The sequence below is a fragment of the Theropithecus gelada genome, chromosome 3 (assembly GCF_003255815.1).
Source record: "Theropithecus gelada isolate Dixy chromosome 3, Tgel_1.0, whole genome shotgun sequence".
NCBI classification, from domain to species: Eukaryota; Metazoa; Chordata; class Mammalia; order Primates; family Cercopithecidae; genus Theropithecus; species Theropithecus gelada.
Window position 1 is genome coordinate 23,471,168 of NC_037670.1, and position 19,209 is coordinate 23,490,376.

Sequence of the window (19,209 nt, forward strand, 5' to 3'; positions counted from 1 at the left end):
GGTGGGAGGATCACTTGAGGCCAAGAGTTCAAGACCAACCAGGGCAACATAGCAAGATCCTTTCTCTACAAAAAAAAAATTTATTAGCAAGGCATGGTGATGTATGCCCATAGTACCAGCTACTTGGGAGGCTAAGACAAGAGGATTGCTTGAGCCCAGGAGTCTGAGGTTGCAGTGAGCCATGATTATGCCACTGCACTCCCAACTGGGTGACAGAGCAAGATCCTTACTCAAAAAAAAAAACAAAAAAAAACAACCAGAGACTTTTACCCTCTGATTCACAACTGAGATTGATCTTAGTACAACTGAAAGTATCCTAAGTAATAGGATAGCTGCTACTAGAAACATAGAGTTTGCTGTTTGGGTCCAACAAAGTAAATGCCTGCTGAAACAAACACAATAGACAATGTTTTTCAGGAAAATGTAAAAATACAGAATCTCCACAACACAAGACTCACTATGTTCAAGATACCATCCAAAATACTTAACATACAAGGAACCAGGAAAATGTTACTCATTCTCAGGAGAAAAAACAACCAGTGAAGACCAACACAGAAAAGATGTGGATGCTGGAATTTGCAGACAAGGTTTTTAAAGCAGCTATTAAAACTATGCTTAAAGATGTAAAGGCAAACATGCTTGTAATGAATGAAACAACTGACATTCTCAATAGAAAAATAGAAATTATAAAAATCAAACAAGTGTAACATTTCAGAATTGAAAAATACAATATATGAAATAAAGAATTTACTAGACTGGATGTAGAATGAAAATGACAAAGACAAAAATAAGCGAACTTAAATCAGTAGAAATTATCCAATATGAAGATCAAAGAAAAACAAGACTGAAAAATATTTTAAGCTTTAGGGAAATGTGGAATAACAACAAAAGATTTAACATATATGTAGAGTGCCAGAAGGGGAAATGAAAACAAATGGAGCAGACATAATATTTGAAAATATAATGGTTGAAAATTTTCTATATTTGGTAAATGATACAGATTCAAGACTCTCAGAAAACCCCAATAATAATAAGTACACCAAAGAAATCATAGGTAGGCATATCATAATCAAATGGCTGAAGACCAAAGATAAAATGAAAATCTTAAAAGCACCCAGAGAAAAATGATACACTACCTACAGGAAACAAGATTTCAAATTATTTTCATGTCTCATCAGAAACTATGGAGATCAGAAGACAGAAGGGAAAAAAACAGATCCAAGGTGTTGAAAGGAAAAAAAAAAAAAACCTGTCAACTAAGAATTTTATATCCAGTGAAATATCATTCAAGAATGAAAGCAAAGTAAAGACACTTCGGACAAAAGAAAACTAAAGAACTTATTGCCAGCAGACCTGCACTACGAAACAATGCTAAATGACTAAAGGAAGTTCTTTGGGCTGAAAGAAAATGGCACCAGATGGAAACTTCACTCTTCAAAAGGCATCAGAAATTTAAAAGTCTGGGTAAGCACAAAAGATTATCCCCTACTAAAAAAAAAAAAAAGAAAAAGAAGGAGACTGTTCAATGGGAACATTACATAGTAGAGTTAATGGTATATGGAAACGTGATACACAGGATAGTATAGCATAAAGTATGGGAAACAGTCAATGGATGCATATGATGGCAATATTTCTGCATATTACCTGAAAGTGTTATAACATTAAGTCTAAGTAGACTGTGAGATATTAAGAATATATATAAGCCGGGCGCGGTGGCTCAAGCCTGTAATCCCAGCACTTTGGGAGGCCGAGACGGGCGGATCACGAGGTCAGGAGATCGAGACCATCCTGGCTAACACGGTGAAACCCCGTCTCTACTAAAAAATACAAAAAACTAGCCAGGCGAGGTGGCGGGCGCCTGTAGTCCCAGCTACTTGGGAGGCTGAGGCAGGAGAATGGCGTAAACCCGGGAGGTGGAGCTTGCAGTGAGCAGAGATCCGGCCACTGCACTCCAGCCTGGGCGACAGAGTGAGACTCCGTCTCAAAAAAAAAAAAAAAAAAAAGAATATATATTAAACACCTAGAAAACCCTAAAGACTTCTCCAAAAAGCTCTTAGAACTAATAAAAGAATTCAGCAAAGTTCCCAGATATGAAATTAATGTACACAAATCAGTAGCTCTCCTATACACCAACAGTGACCAAGTGAGAATCAAATCAAGATCTCAACTACTTTTACAATAGCTGCAAAAAAATAAAATACTTAGGAATATACCTAACCAAGGAGGTGAAAGACCTCTACAAGGAAAATTACAAAACTGCTGAAAGAAATCATCGATGACACAAACAAATGGAAATACATCCCATGCTCACAAATGGGTAGAATCAATATTATGAAAATGACCATACTGCCAAATGCAAGCTATAAATTCAATGCAGTTCCCATCAAAATACCACCATCATTCTTCACAGACCTAGAAAAAACAATCCTAAAGTTCACATGGAACCATAAAAGAGCCCACATAGCCAAAGCAAGACTAAGCAAAAAGAACAAATGTGGAGGCATCATGTTACCTGATTTCAAACTACAGTATAAGGCCACAGTCACCAAAACAGCATGGTACTGGTATAAAAATAGGCACACAGACCAATGAAACAGAATAGAGAACCCAGAAATAAACCCAAATACTTACAGCCAATTATTTTTGACAAAGCAAACAAAAACATAAAGTGAGGAAAGGACACCCTATTCAACAAATGGTGCTGGGATAACTGGCAGGCCACATGTAGGAGAAATGAAACTGGATCCTCATCTCTCACCTTATACAAATATCAACTCAAGATGAATCATAGACTTAAATCTAAGACCTGAAACTATAAAAATTCTAGAAGATAACATCAGAAAAACCCTTGTAAACATTGACTTGGGCAAGGATTTCATGACCAAGAACCCAAAAGCAAATGCAATAAAAACAAAGATAAATAGCTGGGACTTAATTAAACTAAAGAGCTTTTGCACAGCAAAAGGAACAGTCAGCATAGTAAACAGACAACCCACAGAATGGGAGAAAATATTAACAATCTATACATCTGACAAAGGACCAATATCCAGTATCTACAATGAACTCAAACAAATTACCAAGAAAAAAAAATCCCATCAATAAGTGGGCTAAGGACATGAATAGACAATTCTCAAAAGAAGATGTACAAATGGCCAACAAGCATATGCAAAAATGCTCAACATCACTAATGATCAGGGAACACCTCCACCCTTATTTAGACCTGCAGGTGCTGCCCCATGACCCCAACCAAAGCCCATGCAAACCAAAACCACAATGTGATACCACCTTACTCCTGCAAGAATGGCCATAATCAAAAATCCAAAAATAATAGATGTTGGTGTAGATGCAGTGAACAGGGAACACTTCTACACTGCTGGTGGGAATGTAAACTAGTACAGCCACTTTGGAAAACAGTATGGCTATTTCTTAAAGAACTAAAAGTAGAACTACCATTTGATCCAGAAATGTCACTACTGGGTACCTACCCAGAGGAAAAGAAGTCATTATACAAAAAAGATATTTGCGCACACATTTATAGCAGCACAATGAGCAATTGCCAAAATATGGAAGCAACCCAAATGCCCACCAATGAGTGGATAAAGAAACTGTGGTATACAAACATACATATATATACATATATATATATATATATATATATATATATATATATATATATATGAGATACACACACACACACACACACAAACAATGGAAACTACTCAGCCATAAAAAGGAATGAATTAATGGCATTCGCAGCAACCTGGATGGAATTGAAGACTATTATTCTAAGTGAAGTAACTCAGAAATGGAAAATCAAACATTGTATGTTCTCACTCATAAGTGGGAGTTAACTATGAGGACACAAAGGCATAAGAATGACATAATGGACTTGGGGGACTCAGAGGCAAAGGGTGGGAAGGGGGTGAGGAATAAAAGACTACAAATAGGGTACAGTGTACACTGCTTGGGTGACAGATGCACCAAAATCTCACAAATTAGTGGGACTAAAGAACTTACTTGTGTAACCAAATACCACCTGTCCCCCAAAAACCTATGGAAATAAAAATTTTTTTTAATATTTACATATTTATAGTGACTAGAGCAACCACTACCAAATAATGCCAAGAGGCACAGTTAAAAATACAATAGATAAGTTAAAAAGGAAGTCTAAAATATATTCATATACCCAAAAGAAAGCAAAAAAGTATAAAACAGAGGAATGAAAATGGGAGACCAGCTCCAGTCTGTGCCTCCAAGATGACAAATAAAAGAAGGAACAAAGGTCATACCAAAAAGGGCCACGGCCACGTGTAGCCTATTTGCTGCATGAACTATACCTGATGTGTGCCCAAGAAAAAGGCCATTAAGAAATTGTCATTTGAAACATAGTAGAGGCCACAGCAGTCAGGGGCACTTCTAGGCAAGCTTCTTCAACGCCTGTGTGCTTCCCAAGCTGGATATGAAACTACATTACTTTGTGAGTTGTGCAGTTTATAATATTAAAACAAAGTAGTGAGGAATCAGTCTCGTGAAGCTTGCAAGGACCGAACACCTCCACCCCTATTTAGACCTGCGGGTGCTGCCCCATGACCCTGACCAAAGCCCATGTAAGGAGCTGAGGCCTTAAAGACTGAAGAAAAACTATTCTCTGGAGAAAAATAAAGTGGAAATTGTAATTTTAAATAATAAAAATTGAAACGGGGCTGGACGTGGTGGCTCATGCCTGTAATCCCAACATTTTGGGAGGACGAGGTGGGTGGATCACTTGAGGTCAGGAGTTCGAGACCAGTCTGGCCAACACGGTGAAACCTCGTCTCTACTAAAAATACAAAAACAGCCTCATGTGGTGGCACCCGCCTGTAGTCCCAACTATTTGGGAGGCTGAGACAGGAGAATCGCTTGAACTTGGGAGACGGAGGTTGCAGTGAGCAAAGATTGCTCCGTCTCTAAAAATAAAAATAAAAAATAAAATAAATATGAAGACCAATAGAAAAAACAATGAAATAGTAAATATAAACACAATTATGTGAATGATTAATTGTTAATGAACTAAATACTCCAATTTATAACAGAGATTATCAAGATGAATTAAAATGCTCAAGACCAGCTGGGTACAGTGGCTCATGCCTATAATTCCAGCACTCTCGGAGGCCAAAGAGGGAGGATCACTACAGCCCAGGAGTTTGAGACCAGCCTGGGCAACCAGTGGGACCCTCTCTCTATAAAAAACTTAAAAATCAGCTGAGGGCCGGGCGCGGTGGCTCAAGCCTGTAATCCCGGCACTTTGGGAGGCCGAGACGGGCGGATCACAAAGTCAGGAGATCGAGACCATCCTGGCTAACACGGCGAAACCCCGTCTCTACTAAAAAACACAAAAAATTAGCCGGGCGAGGTGGCGGCGCCTGTGGTCCCAGCTACTCGGGAGGCTGAGGCAGGAGAATAGCGTGAACCCGGGAGGCGGAGCTTGCAGTGAGCTGAGATCTGGCCACTGCACTCCAGCTTGGGCGACAGAGCGAGACTCCGTCTCAAAAAAAAAATAAATAAAAAAAATAAAAAAAAATTAAAAAAAATAAAAATCAGCTGAGGATAGCAGTGCATGCCTATAGTCCCAGCTACTCAGATGGCTGAGGCAGGGGGATCACTTGAGCCTGGGAGGGAAGTCGAGCTGCAGTGAGCTATGATCATGCACCGCACTCCAGACAGTGTGAGACTGTCTCAAAAAAAAAAAAAAAAAAATGCACAAAACCCAATCAGATCCTGTTTCCAAAAGACATTATAGAAGCAAAGACATAGGAAGTTGAAAGGAAATTGATGGAAAAAATATCCCAGGCAAACCATAAGCAAAAGAAATCTAGAGTAGTTTTATTGTCATATAATACAGATATAAAGACAAAGGGTATTATCAGAAATTGTAAAAGACAGCTGATAATTACAAAAGAGTCAATCCATCAGGAAGCTATAACAATCATAAATACGAATGTGCCTAATAACATAAGAGTTTTAAAATACAAGAAGAATAAATTGACAGGATTAAAGGGAGGAACAGAAAATGCACAATCATAGTCAGAGATATTTTCAACTGTAGAACAGCTGTGCAAAAATCCAAACTGATAGTCTCTTTTCTTCTAGGAAATTTTAGCCTTTTCAAATTTATTAGAACAACTGATATAGTTAGTTCAATTGCTTCTGCTATATTAATTCATGACAGCCTGTCTTCTCTCTTATGCTTTTTTCCTTTCCTTACTCTTGCTGGCTAAAGTTTCTCTTCATTCTGTTTTCCTCAGCTCTGCCCCCCAGCCTCGTTAATATAAATGTTCTGAAATGCTTCTCTATTTCACTACTGTTTAGTTTCCTATTCATGATAGTCATCATTAAACATAATTCTCTATTAACATTCACAATTACACAATACATGGGTTCCCATCAAGATGGTTCACCTGCAACTGAGACGCGCCCTTTGGAACACTTAGACTTATTTCCCTTCTTTTCGCCATATCCCTCATCCATGAACACTATCCTTGTAATGGATATTTTCACATATCTCCTTTCTCACATAGCCCCATCCACAGTGATGAACTCACTAGTGATACCAGAACTCCTAGATTTTTCCAGGATAGTTTACAATTCTTGATTTCACTATTAGTCAATGTTTTCCTTTACAGAAGTGGCTCTCGACATTGATAAAACATTAAGTTCACCTGGGAGTTCCCTGCCTGAAGCTTCTGTCTTAATTGATCTCAAATGTATCCCTGCCATACTATTTTTAATGGCAAAAACTGCAATTACTTTTGCACCACCCTAATAGCTTTAACGGCTCCCCAGAGACTTCTAATGGGCAGCCAGGTGGAGGCTGACTGCCAATATCTAAACCTCTCTCTGTCCCTCTGGAGTAAGAACAGCTCCCTCGGACCTCCTGTGCCTCCCCACCCAACTCAGTGCTCACTGCCCTGCCCTGTTGACCGCTGTGTTGACTGCTGTGTTGACCACTGCCAGGTTTAAGGGCAGGATGGAAGTGGGCTCTGCCTTTCAAGCTTCAAGCCCATGCCCAGGCCCTTCCTGTAACTGGAACACACCACTGGGGCTGTGCAGGGCCCACAGAGCCACTCCCATCTCTGACAGGCATTTGGACCTTGATTTCCTTCTTCAAACCAAACGTTTTTGCTTTCTAACCTTTCAGGGATTCTCCCATAGTTTCTGATCCTCAGGCAGCACGCTTTCTGGTTTTCCTGCAGTCATAAGATAAGGGGGTGGGGAAGCTCTGCAGCAGCATCTCCAACTGGAAGACCCTGTGGCATCTCCTGAATGATTAGCTCTCTTCTATCTGGTCTGTCTTTGTTTCTGGAACTCCTTTCGTGCACATATCGGGTCTCCAGCATCTGACTTGCAGACTTCTGCCTTTCACTCACAATTTCTATTTCTTTGTGTTTTATTTTATGTTTGATGCCTTCTTCCCTCTGGTCTTCTTGAATGGAGGCCTGAACAGTGCTCTCTGTTGCTCATCTTGTAGTTTTTGTTTGTTTGTTTGAGGGTTTTGGGTTGGGGGGAACAGAGAACAAGTTTATTGGTGAATGCTCATGGCAACCATCATCCAAGAGAGACAAGATGGGGAGGGTGCTGTGACCAGAAAGCCTTCGGGGCTAGATACGCAGTGTCACACAGGGCAAAGGACAGGGCTCAGGGGATGCTGGGAATGTGCCCAGCCACTCAGCATCACACAGACGAGCTCTTCAGGGTTGACAACCATTGCTGTCCTCATGCCCAGCCGCCAGCATCTCTACTTCTTCCTCTGTCATCTTCCCACCCAGTGTGACAAGGACTTGCCAGATTTCAGCGCCCATGATGGTGCCATTCCTTTCCTTGTCAAACACCCAAAGGCCTTCCACATAATCTTAAGACTAGACACCCTAGTCCTTGTTCCTGGCCACAGTCTGAAGCATGAGCAGGAAGTGCCCAAAGTCTAGCACCTTCACGTTCATCTCATCACTCCTGAGGTTCCCCCAGGAACTGGAACACCTCGGCATGGGTGGGGCTCTGGCCCAAGACCCTTGTCATGTCCCCACACTGGCTGTAAGGACCTTGCCATCACCTGTTCAGTCAAACAGCTGGAAGGCATTCTTGAACTCTGCGGTCTGGTTCTCTATGAAGTTACATATCAGACTACTCAGCTCTGCTCAGCTACAGGCCAGAATGTGTCACCTTCCATGAAGAATGACTGCTCAGAGGCCTGTTGTAAAGGATTATATGGTAGAAACTTTGGGGTACAGGTTCTGATGGTATTGCTTAAAGAACTGAGGCCATACCAGTGGGCTTAGTCAAAATTTCCAGAACTTTAGTTGAGAAGCAGATGGGTTCATGAGACTACTAGCCCAAGATCCAGCGGAATGAGGATTAATTACATAGGACTAAATGAATTGGTGAGGTATGATACCCTTTCCTGCAGTAAGGATCCATCTTGTAGTTTCAAATTAGAAAATTCCAGAACATCTTTTGAATGAATTTTGTGCTCCAAATTCATATCTTTTATGCTTCTCAACAAATGTTCCCCCAAATCTCCTTCCGCTTCTTCCTTTTGTGCTCCTTCAAGTGAAGTCGTCTGTCATCTGTCCAGTTTGGCCTTCCTCCTTCAGGTCACTGGGAAATGCCACACTTACTTAAATATTTTGCCATTACTCAAAATTGCTTTCAATAGGAACTCACTAGTGATACCGGAAAATGAGTCTCACAACTTTTCATCACAAGTCACTTTTGGCCAAAAGTTACATGATCCAGATATATTATCCCTGCCTTATTCATTAGACTGAAATGTGTTCTACAAGAAAATCCATTTTCCAATAGAAGATGTTACCATGACTCCAATAGAGGGATTTTAAACCTCTTTTGAGCCATGTTGGTCTGGCTGTTGGAATGTTAGAACTTCCTAATGTGGTTCTCATGAGAAGGACAGCCCTCGTTGGGATGTATAAGCTTTGGCACTGAGGAGTTACATGCCAACAGCAATCTGTAAAGGTAACACTTTAACACTGCTATGACAGCCAGGCATGATGGCTCACACCTGTAATCCCAGCACTTCGGGAGGCTGGGGTGGGAGGATTGCTTGAGCCCAGGAGTTCAAGTCCAGTGTGGGCAACATGGTGAAACTCTGTCTTTACAAAAAATACAAAAATTAGCCAGGCATGGTGGTGCATATCTGCGGTCCCAGTTACCAGTGAAGTTGTGGTGGGAGGATCGCTTGGGTCCAAGAGGTCAAGGCTGCAGTGAGCCGTGATCAGGCCACTGCACTCCAGCCTGGGAGACAGAGCAAGACCCTGCCTCAAAAAACAGAAACAAAAAAATATTGTTATGGCTGTGTATATCTCTGTCAATTAAGGGGAAATCTAATTGCCTATATAACTGGATATCTTTCATTGGTATAATAATAATCCCCTGAATAAATTAATATACTAAAAGACATTGATTGCTGGACGTGGTGGTTCACATCTGTAATCCTAGCACTTTGGGAAGCCAAGGCAGGCAGATTCTCCGAGGTCAGGAGTTCAAGACCAGCCTGGCCAACATGCTGAAACCCCATCTCTACTAAAAAAATACAAAAATTGGCTGGGCGTGGTGGTGCACACCTGTAATCCCAGCTACTTTGGAGGCTGAGGCAGGAAAGTGCTTGAACCTGGGAGGCAGAAGTTGCAGTGAGCCAAGATTGTGCCACTGCACTCCAGCCTGGGCAAGAGAGCAAGACTCCATCTCAAAAATAAAAAATAAAAATAAAAAGACATTGATTATACTGTTGTTTTGCCTGGTATCAGACAACAGGGGCTTAAGTTATGAACCATAACTTCAGTTGTTTTAAATGTTAACTTGATCCTTCTTTAATCTGAATCAAGCATGTTTTACAACAGTGTTTCTCAATTGGGAATTCCCGTCACCTACTCATAAAGTTTTATTAATAAATAGATGTTAGGACCTACTCCAGACCTACTACATCTCGTTTCTTGATATTCTTATCACATGCTTGGTATATTCAGAGTATATTATGTCTCTGAATAATTACATCAAGATTTTTGCTATGCCCATTTATTGTTGTAAATTAGATATAATGTTTTTTGTATTCTTTGAAATAGGCCTAATGATTATGTTTGTAAGTAATTTGGGGGGTTGAATTTATAGTTTTGTTTTGCATGTCACAGAAAACAACAAATTTTCTCATCAAATATAGTATTCTTGTTATGACTTTCTAGTCTTTCACTTTTGAAAATTATAAGCAACAAACAAATGACACCCATTTTAAGTTTTTTGTCATCTACAGATATTTTTGTTAGCATGTTTTGCTTTGATACTTCCCTGAAGTTATTTGTAATGAGCTACAAGCAAAAATGCTTCATCTTTCATGAAGAATGACTGCTCGGAGCCCCGTGGTAAAGGGTTATATGTTAAATACATTTGGGTTCACGTTTCTGATGGCATTGTGTAAAGAACTTTGAGACCATATCCAAAGACTTAGTCAAATTTTCCAGAACTTGTGTTGAGAAGCAGATGGGTTCATTAGATGACTAACCCAAGATCCACAAGATCCAGTGGAATAGGAATTAATTACATAGGATTAAATGAATTGGTGAGGGATGATAGTAGTTTTTGTCTAGAATACTGTTGATATTATTTTAATGTCTTATTTTCCTTATATATGAGGAAGCCCTTTTTGCTTTCTCTTAAGTTTTTCATACATGATAATAATGTTGTAGATTACTAAAATGAATCACTTGTAAATGACCTCTTATTCTGCCTGCCTGACCCCTCCGGAGTTCAAAAATTCTTATTGAATCAGAATACATACATAGTTTTTGGCAATATAGTTATTTGCATAACTTCAATAAGAATCTGTCTTCCTTCTTGCCAGGGCATAATTGAAAACATTGGTTATGTAACCTAGGTCCTGCCTGCCATGTCCTATTAAGAATGATGTTCATTTAATCAGATACGACCACATGCTTTTAAAGAACTAAGGTTGACTTTATGGAACCAATGCTTACTTACAAAGCCCTCTTGGGAAAACTGGCCTAGTCCTTGGCCTCGAACAGCCTGCCTAAGACAAGAAAAATATTCTAAAAGCAATGATGCTGCATATGATGATATGTTTTATGAGCATGCATTTTCTACATAACTGTTAAGAGTACCTATTTTTAGCTTGAGTGAGATTAATTTTCCTTGCTGACACCTTTCCACAATCTTGTTTACTACAACATGACACTGTGATAAGTAATGTTTCCATAAATCAGATGTCTGTCTTTTCAAATGATACTGGAAGTACTCTGTCCCTATGCACAGTATAAACAGCTATAAACCCAAGCAATACGGACAGCACCAAAGGCTCTAGCACAAACTGTGCTGCTAATTAGTGGGGTGTCTTTCTACAAGTCACTTAAGCTCCTTGGGCTTCATGTTGCTCCTCTCAGAAGAGAAGCATCTGGACTGGACAGCCTCTTAGGTATCTCTAGGCCAGGTTTCATAATCCCACGGCCATCCCTTTCTTCCACATGAGAGTTTTATATAACATGACAGTACCTGAGCACAAATCAGGGTAGGATCTAAAAACTGAGATTAGATATTAAAATAAAAATGAGATAAGATAAAACACAGCAGAGGCTGAAATAGATTTATGTGTATTAGGATAAATATACCTCAAAATATGTTTTTTAAAAAAATAAAATAAAAAGCAAGTTACAACAAACAAACCTGTCCCATTTACATTCAATTTGAAGAATAGTGCTGAATATCTCTGGAGTGTTTCATTGACTTTGGTACCCCAGTTAATTATCGCCTCGAATTTCAGAGGTGAACACCTACTATGAGTTATGGGCTCTGATGATGTAAATATGAAAGATATGGTCCCAGGTTCTGCATCTTATCTCTAGTAATCTGTATGTTGCTGTCTGAGTCAGAGGCTTTGTGAAATGTCAATCACTCCACATTGACCTTTTCCCATCATTCTCATTGCCAAGAAAAAAGGCCAGACACAGAAGGCCCTTTACAATATCATTCCTACTAACTTTTCTTGCCTCAGCTCTTATCTTTACCCACTTCCATACCCTGGGTTCTATTGAAACCTCTGAATCTATCCAAAGTATGACTTCACTGAACGAAACATACTCTCATAAATTTCACTGCCTTAGTATATACATCCATTTTCCCATAGTGTCTTGACTATCTTTTTCCACTTACTGAGCTCCTACTAAATCTTCCAATACCAAGTGAGATATCAACTCTTTTCAGAGACTTAATCTAAGGCCTGAGATTGGTGGACCATCTCCATATTCACATAGACAGTTATTATCTACTTATAGAATGCTTACATCTAACTATTCCTCTAGACCATAAAGTCCCTTCAATCAACCAGCCCAGTGTCTGGCCCAGTATGTGCTCAAATAAATTCTCTTGAAAGAATAAATTATAAAATAAATACCCCTAAGAGGTAGGTGGTCATATTTCTCTCTTCATTTTATAGCTGGGAAAACATTAAAAATTCAGGGTCAGCAGGTAAAAAGCATGTAAGGTTTTCTAACTGAATCATATGCTCTTTTCCACTGGGTTCCTCTTCATTTCATGCTGAATGAGAGAGATTATGGATGGAAAGAAATACCAGGACTACAAAAGCCTCAATGAGAAGAGAGGTGAACTCTGAGACTTTTCAGGAGAAATGTAAGAGAAGAGGTCTAGGAAGTGGGCTGCCCCTAGACATGAATGGCAAGTCATTATCTCAGAGAGAGAAAAATGGCAATATCTATGTTGATCGACTTCCAAATGTTTATTTTATTTTATTTTTGTTGCTGAAAATATGAGATTGATCCCGGACACTTTGCATACTGGCAAATAAGTTCATCTGCTCTAACTTTTCCACATAATTTTCTAAAGTCTGTTTTTTTTCCCCTGTAAAACTTAAAGTAGCTTTAGACAGAGTAACTTTGGACAAGGCCATTTGCCATTTGTATGTCCTTCTGCCTTGAAACAAGTTTTATTTGAGTTGTGTTCTTCTCCATTTAGAGCAATCCTTCTCAAGTTTTGACTAGGACATTTTGACTAATAAGAGCTTTCAACTAATAAGAGCACAGGCAATACAACATTGCCATATGCTTAGCTCCAAATATTGCTCCAGGCCGGGCGCAGTGGCTCATGCCTGTAATCCCAGCACTTTGGGAGGCCAAGGTGGGAAGATCACCTAAGGTCAGGAGTTCAAGACCAGCCTGGCCAACATGGTGAAACCTTGTCTCTACTAAAAATACAAAAATTAGCCCAGTGTGGTGGTGGGCACCTGTAACCCCAGCTACTCCAGAGGCTGAGGCACGAGAATTGCTTGAACCCGGGAGGCGGAGGTTGCAGTGAGCCAAGATTGTGCCACTGCATTCCAGCCCGGGCAACAGAGCGAGACTCTGTCTCAAAAAAAAACAAAAAAATTGCTCCAGCTCTTCCTTATGAAAATTTTAAAGACACAGAAAAGTTTTTAAAGATGAACTACACAGATTGAACACTTGCTAACATTTTTCATGTGTCTTGTGAAACTGCACCCTTAAATATTCTAGTATTGTCTTCTAAAAGCAAGGGCCATTCTCTTACATGACTCCAGTATTTTTATCACATCTAAGGAAACTAACAAGAACTCCCTGATGTCATGTAATATCCAATTTCTTTCCAAATTTCCCGAGTTGCCTGCAGTAAATATTTTACAATTACTTTCTTTAGACTTGAATCTCTTAAAAAGTATTAATTGCATCTGATTCTCATATTTCTTCAGTCTATTTTAGTCTAGAACAATTCCACTTCTTTTTATTTATTTATCTTTCATGACACTGAATGTTTTAGGAGTCTGGGTCAGTTATCTTGAAGACCGTTCCAAATTTTTGTTTTGTCTGATTCTTTCTTTGTGATATTATTTAACTTGTTCCTCTTCCTCTGTGTTTTTTATAAACTAGAACTTGGAGCTGGAGACTGGTTGGGATGCAGGTGAAAGGCTTTAGCAAGAACACTTGACTGGTGAGACTATGGACTTCATGTCTGCAACAGGCAGCATATGACATCAGTGAGTCCCATTAGTAGTGACAGTGGTTTGGCTACTTTGTTACGGTTGTGACCAATAGATCTCTTTATTATAAAGATCAGTTTCCCCCTTGAATTTAGCAAATAATGTTTGGCGGGGCCAATACTTTAGCACAAGAAATTTATCTGATTCCCCCAAGAAATAAATTCACCTAATGCCTTTTACCCAGTTTTATTATCCATTCATTAGCTATGCTGTAATCAATTATTACATTGGCTTTGGCAAATGGGTTATTTTTCTAATTCTATCATTTATTTGATATTTGATCTACAAAAAAAAAGTTTACTCTCAACAACCAGGGATGAATTATAGATTCTTGTTTAAAAGGCAGCAAAAAAAAGTTTAGATCTTCTCTTTTAATTATTAATTTTAGAGTAAAATATTGGGGTGATAGTTACCTCCATATGTGACAAATGAGTTTTTTTAATTTTAACAGATTTAAGGGTAGATAGATTTTCTATAAATGTAGCCCTAAACACAAGGGAGTGAAGAGGATATTGGGTTAATAATCAGAAAATGTTGAAATCAAATTCTAGTTCTACAGATGATGAGCCTTGTGACCTGGAGCAATCTACTTGAACTTTTCAGCCTCTTTATTCACTTATCCATATATTTTCTTTGACATCTATTAAATGCTATTATATGAGTTACTTTTTTTAACGGCTGGAATTCCATTGGGAGCCTCACAGTATCTGTTAAGTCGCTAGCCCTCTAGGAGTTTGTTCCTTTTTGTTTGTTTTTGAGAACAGGGTCTCACTATGTTGCCCAGGCAGGTCACAAACACCTGGGCTCAAAATATCCTCCTGCCTCTGCCTTCCTAAGTACTAGGATTACAGGCATGAACCACAATGCCTGGCCTAAGAGGTTGTTCTTGTTGCTTCTGCTACTACTATTGTTGTTTAAAAATATTAATAAAATGCCCATGGTGTATTTGAAAAAAGCAAATTTCATAAAATATAACAATTAGGCATTGAAAATATACCACAAAAAGATGTCTTGCTTGTCGAAAGAGAGATACCAAATTCATGAATGCGGGGCAGAATCAGGAATGGGGAAAGGAATAAAGTGGCCTTACAATTTCCCTGCACTATTTGAGTTTCTTAACTAAAGCAAATATGATATCACATTCATTCTGGAGAAGCATATACATGAATATTATGTATTGTCTCCAGTGTAGTGGTTGTTAAATAGAAGTAAGCATAAGGGACTTTTTGCAAATGTAGATCCCTGGGCCTCTCCCCTGGTGATTTAGGGTCAGTAAGTCTAGAGTAAAACTCAGGCATCTGAATTTTTTTAAATTGTCGAGAGATTCTGATGCAAAGCAGCAACTGTAGAAGTATTGGAAATCGATTAAACAAAAGATACACAAATGGTCATCACAGCATTATTCATGATAGCCAAAACGTGGAAACAACCCAAATAACCATCCACTGGTGAACAGATTCATAAAATGTGGTCCATCCATTCATGCCATGGATAGTAGTCTGCCCTAACAAAGAAAGAAGTGCTGACACCTGGTACAACACAGACAAGCCTTGACAACATGATGCCAAATGAAAGAAGTCAGTCACAAAGGACCCTGTAGTGTATGGTTCCATTGGCATTAAATGCTCAGACGAGGCAAGTATATAGAGAACGAAAGCATTTTAGTGTTTTCCTAGGGGAGAAACTTTGCAATATAGCAAGACACTGTCTCTAAAAAATAAATAAATGAATAAAAATTTTTTTAAATGTATGGCACATCAACTTGATGGAATGTTATACAAAATATTTAGATGACATTATGATACCATAATAGCATAAACATGTTTATGACACAATAATAAGTAAAAATTTTAAACATAGGAATAATAAAATCAATTATGATACATCAGTGTGATAGAGTATCAGACAAAAGTTTTAAATGATCATCATGAAGGCTATAGCCACATGAAAAAAAATATTCTAATGCTATAAAAAAAAGAATAAAAAGATATCACAAAGGGAAGAAATAAGGAAAACATGATTCCTGGAATTTGTGGTGAACAGACAGAAAATACGTTTTTCTACTACCCTCTCCCCCTTCTGTTTATTGGGACTCTTGGTGAAGACAGTAACTCTGTCAAGAATTTGACCTACAAAAGGTTAAAGAAAAAGTCATTTCAAAGCTTTGCCACATTATTATTGACCAAGGATAGAAAATTCCCTTTTGTTTAGATAACCCCCTAGTGGGCCTTTGTAAAAACTAGACTCTCCCCTCCTACCACCCACAGGTCTGGGGTCTGGAAGAAGGGGATTGAGAAGCCGTAGGAATATGGGAGATGTCTACTGAAAGAGAACTTGGATTAAGAAGAGAGATTGAGCTTGGATTAAGAAGAGAGATTGAGCTTGGGTAAAGAAGAGAGATGGGGGAACTTTCCAGAACATAGGGAGAAGAGAGGAAGCTAGGGAATCGGCAGCATGCAGGGACTCAAGGAACTCTGCCCCAATTTCCAGTAGTGGGGAGGAGTAGGACACTGTTTAAAACAATGATGTCTGCCATGTTCTCTTTCACTCTGTGGGAAAATTCCCCCAAAATAATTGTCTATGCATAGTTCCTCGTTCTCACTACCAGCCCTACGTAGACCACTCTGTCTAGACCACATGCTTCTGCCTCCACCTTTCCTCAGAAACTACTTCTGTCATAGCCTCTAATGACCTCCATGTCGTCAAAGCCAGTGGTCACCTTTATGGCCTCACCTGATGCAATCTCTCAGCCACATTTTCACAACTTACATCACCCTCTTCTGTAAAGAGCGGAGCTCCTCCTGGGCATCTGTGACACCACATGCTCCTGGTCTCCTTCTGCCTTCCCCACTCTCCATCTTAGCCTCCTCAACTGGTTTCTCATCTTCCAGGTAACTTTAAACTTGAAGCACCACCTCCGCCCCCACTCTGGTCTCCTTCCTGTCAACTCTCTCATTACTTTGTTTCATCCACTTTTCACAACTTCAGCTCCATCTACACACTCACAGATTCCACGTGTGTGTCTCCAACCAGATTTTGCAGAGACACAGATCAGCATACAATTGCCTACCTCACTTCTTCACTCAGCTGTCTCAAACTTAATTTCTCTTGTCAATATGGTCCTCTCTCAGAGCAGATTTTTACACCCACTGGTTAGAAGTCATCATGGAATCCATCCCTATCCACATTCAATCCATCAGCAAGTCTTAGCAAGTCTCATGAATTAAACATGCACGCAAGTCAAATTCACAGTTCCTGCTTTATTAGCATAATTCTCTATTTAATTATACATAATCAAAGATGAGACATCACTGGAAGAAAAAAACCTGATAAAACCTACCTTGTTCTTGAATCGAGATCTTACCTGTTCCATTTTTACAAGACCAAAATGCAGTTTGGTTCATTTAAATAGAAATAATATAAGGGCATATATCATTATGAAATTAACTCATATAAAGCTATATGAGAAATCAATTCAAAACAAAATAATTGTATAAACACAACCTGGGAGCTCAAATGTTTACATATTTAATGAATGCACTTAAGTTTATTCAAAGTAATGATACTGCCTAACTTAGGTATTATAAAATTTACCATAACAAGGTGAAAACATAGCATAAATATGAAAAGCATAATTTTGGAACTTTTTTTAGTAAAAACTGCATTCTCTCTATGCATAGGACTTCATCAGAATAAGAAGTGTATTAAAATTATGTTAATTTAAAAATCATTTATTAAACAGTCTTGGATGCAGATTTCTACCTTCATTTAGTATTACCTGTTTTGAACCCAATAGAGTTTGTTCAAACTTACCTTTGAGTCTGGAGGAGGAGCCAAACCAAGGAAGGAATAAATAATATTCTCTTCTTTTGCAGAGAAGAAAGAGTCAAAATCCTTGAAGCAAAGAAAAAGAAAGTTTAAAACTACTGCACACTTGTGAGCCAGTTTATTTATGGAAACTGATCTTTTTATTTATTAGTTCTTAAGTGGGAAGCTCACACAAAAAGTCATCCCAGTTTGCTTTGTCAAAGATGACTAACCTCCAGAGTTAAGAAATCTAAGCATGAACTTTACATTTGTTTTTATACACTTTCATTGTGCCTGTATACCACAGCAAGAGCGCACACACACACACACACACACACACACACACCCCTACCCATGTCCGGGAATTGCTGACAGGGCCCAAATATACACAGTAAATGGCTTTTCCAAGTTTCACACCACCACCTGGTTTACTTATAATCTGGCCCTAAGCATTTGGTCCCTGATCAGCTGAGACTGAGAAGATACAGGCTGTCTATACTGTGATTAAAGTATCCCTAAGGGCCCAGATGCATCTCAGGCCCTCCCAACATGAACAGGCACAAGACCATCGGGGGCATAGAGGGCGACTGTTTTGGCAAAATGGGAACAACTGGAGTGATCAGAAACTTGGTAGTGGATTGAAATCTGATGCTCAATGAAGCTCCCACCCCATCCAGATCCTACCAGGGCCAGTCCTTCACCAGGCAGGTCCAGCCCTACACCACCTTCCCAGTAACATAGCTGTCAATAGCTTAGAAGAGTTTCAGTCTTTATAATAAAAACATAAACAATATTCCCCCAGGCTACTTTACTACTGCCAATCTTTGTCATCAAGGCCTTGATGCAATTTCAACAGTGTTGCAAAAAGGCTCACAAAGTCACAGGCGTTTGTCTCATTTAACAGGGCAACACACAAAACAACTTAGTTGTTCTTTGCCTACCCTACTCTTAGTGTATGTTAAAAAGCTTAAAACCAGGCCGGGCGCGGTGGCTCAAGCCTGTAATCCCAGCACTTTGGGAGGCCGAGAAGGGCGGATCACGAGGTCAGGAGATCGAGACCATCCTGGCTAACACGGTGAAACCCCGTCTCTATTCAGAAATACAAAAAACTAGCCGGGCGAGGTGGCGGGCGCCTGTAGTCCCAGCTACTCGGGAGGCTGAGGCCGGAGAATGGCGTGAACCCGGGAGGCGGAGCTTGCAGTGAGCTGAGATCCGGCCACTGCACTCCAGCCTGGGCGACAGAGCGAGACTCCGTCTCAAAAAAAAAAAAAAAAAAAAGCTTAAAACCAGCCAGGTGTGGTGGCTCATGCCTCTAATCTCAGCACTTCGGGAGGCCAAGA

General features: G+C 39.5%; 1 protein-coding gene and 1 pseudogene across 6 annotated transcripts in view; both read right to left on the bottom strand.

Annotated features, from left to right (window-relative positions):
* The window catches only part of SH3BGR (SH3 domain binding glutamate rich protein), a 64,728-nt gene that overhangs the window by 18,903 nt on the left and 26,616 nt on the right, over positions 1-19,209 (bottom strand). For all 6 annotated transcript variants that reach the window (XM_025378242.1, XM_025378243.1, XM_025378244.1 and 3 more), the window contains exon 3: positions 17,876-17,956. In XM_025378242.1, the coding sequence (XP_025234027.1) occupies positions 17,876-17,956 (81 nt within the window). The remainder of the gene's footprint in view (positions 1-17,875; positions 17,957-19,209) is intronic.
* LOC112620527 lies at positions 7,652-8,667 on the bottom strand (annotated as a pseudogene).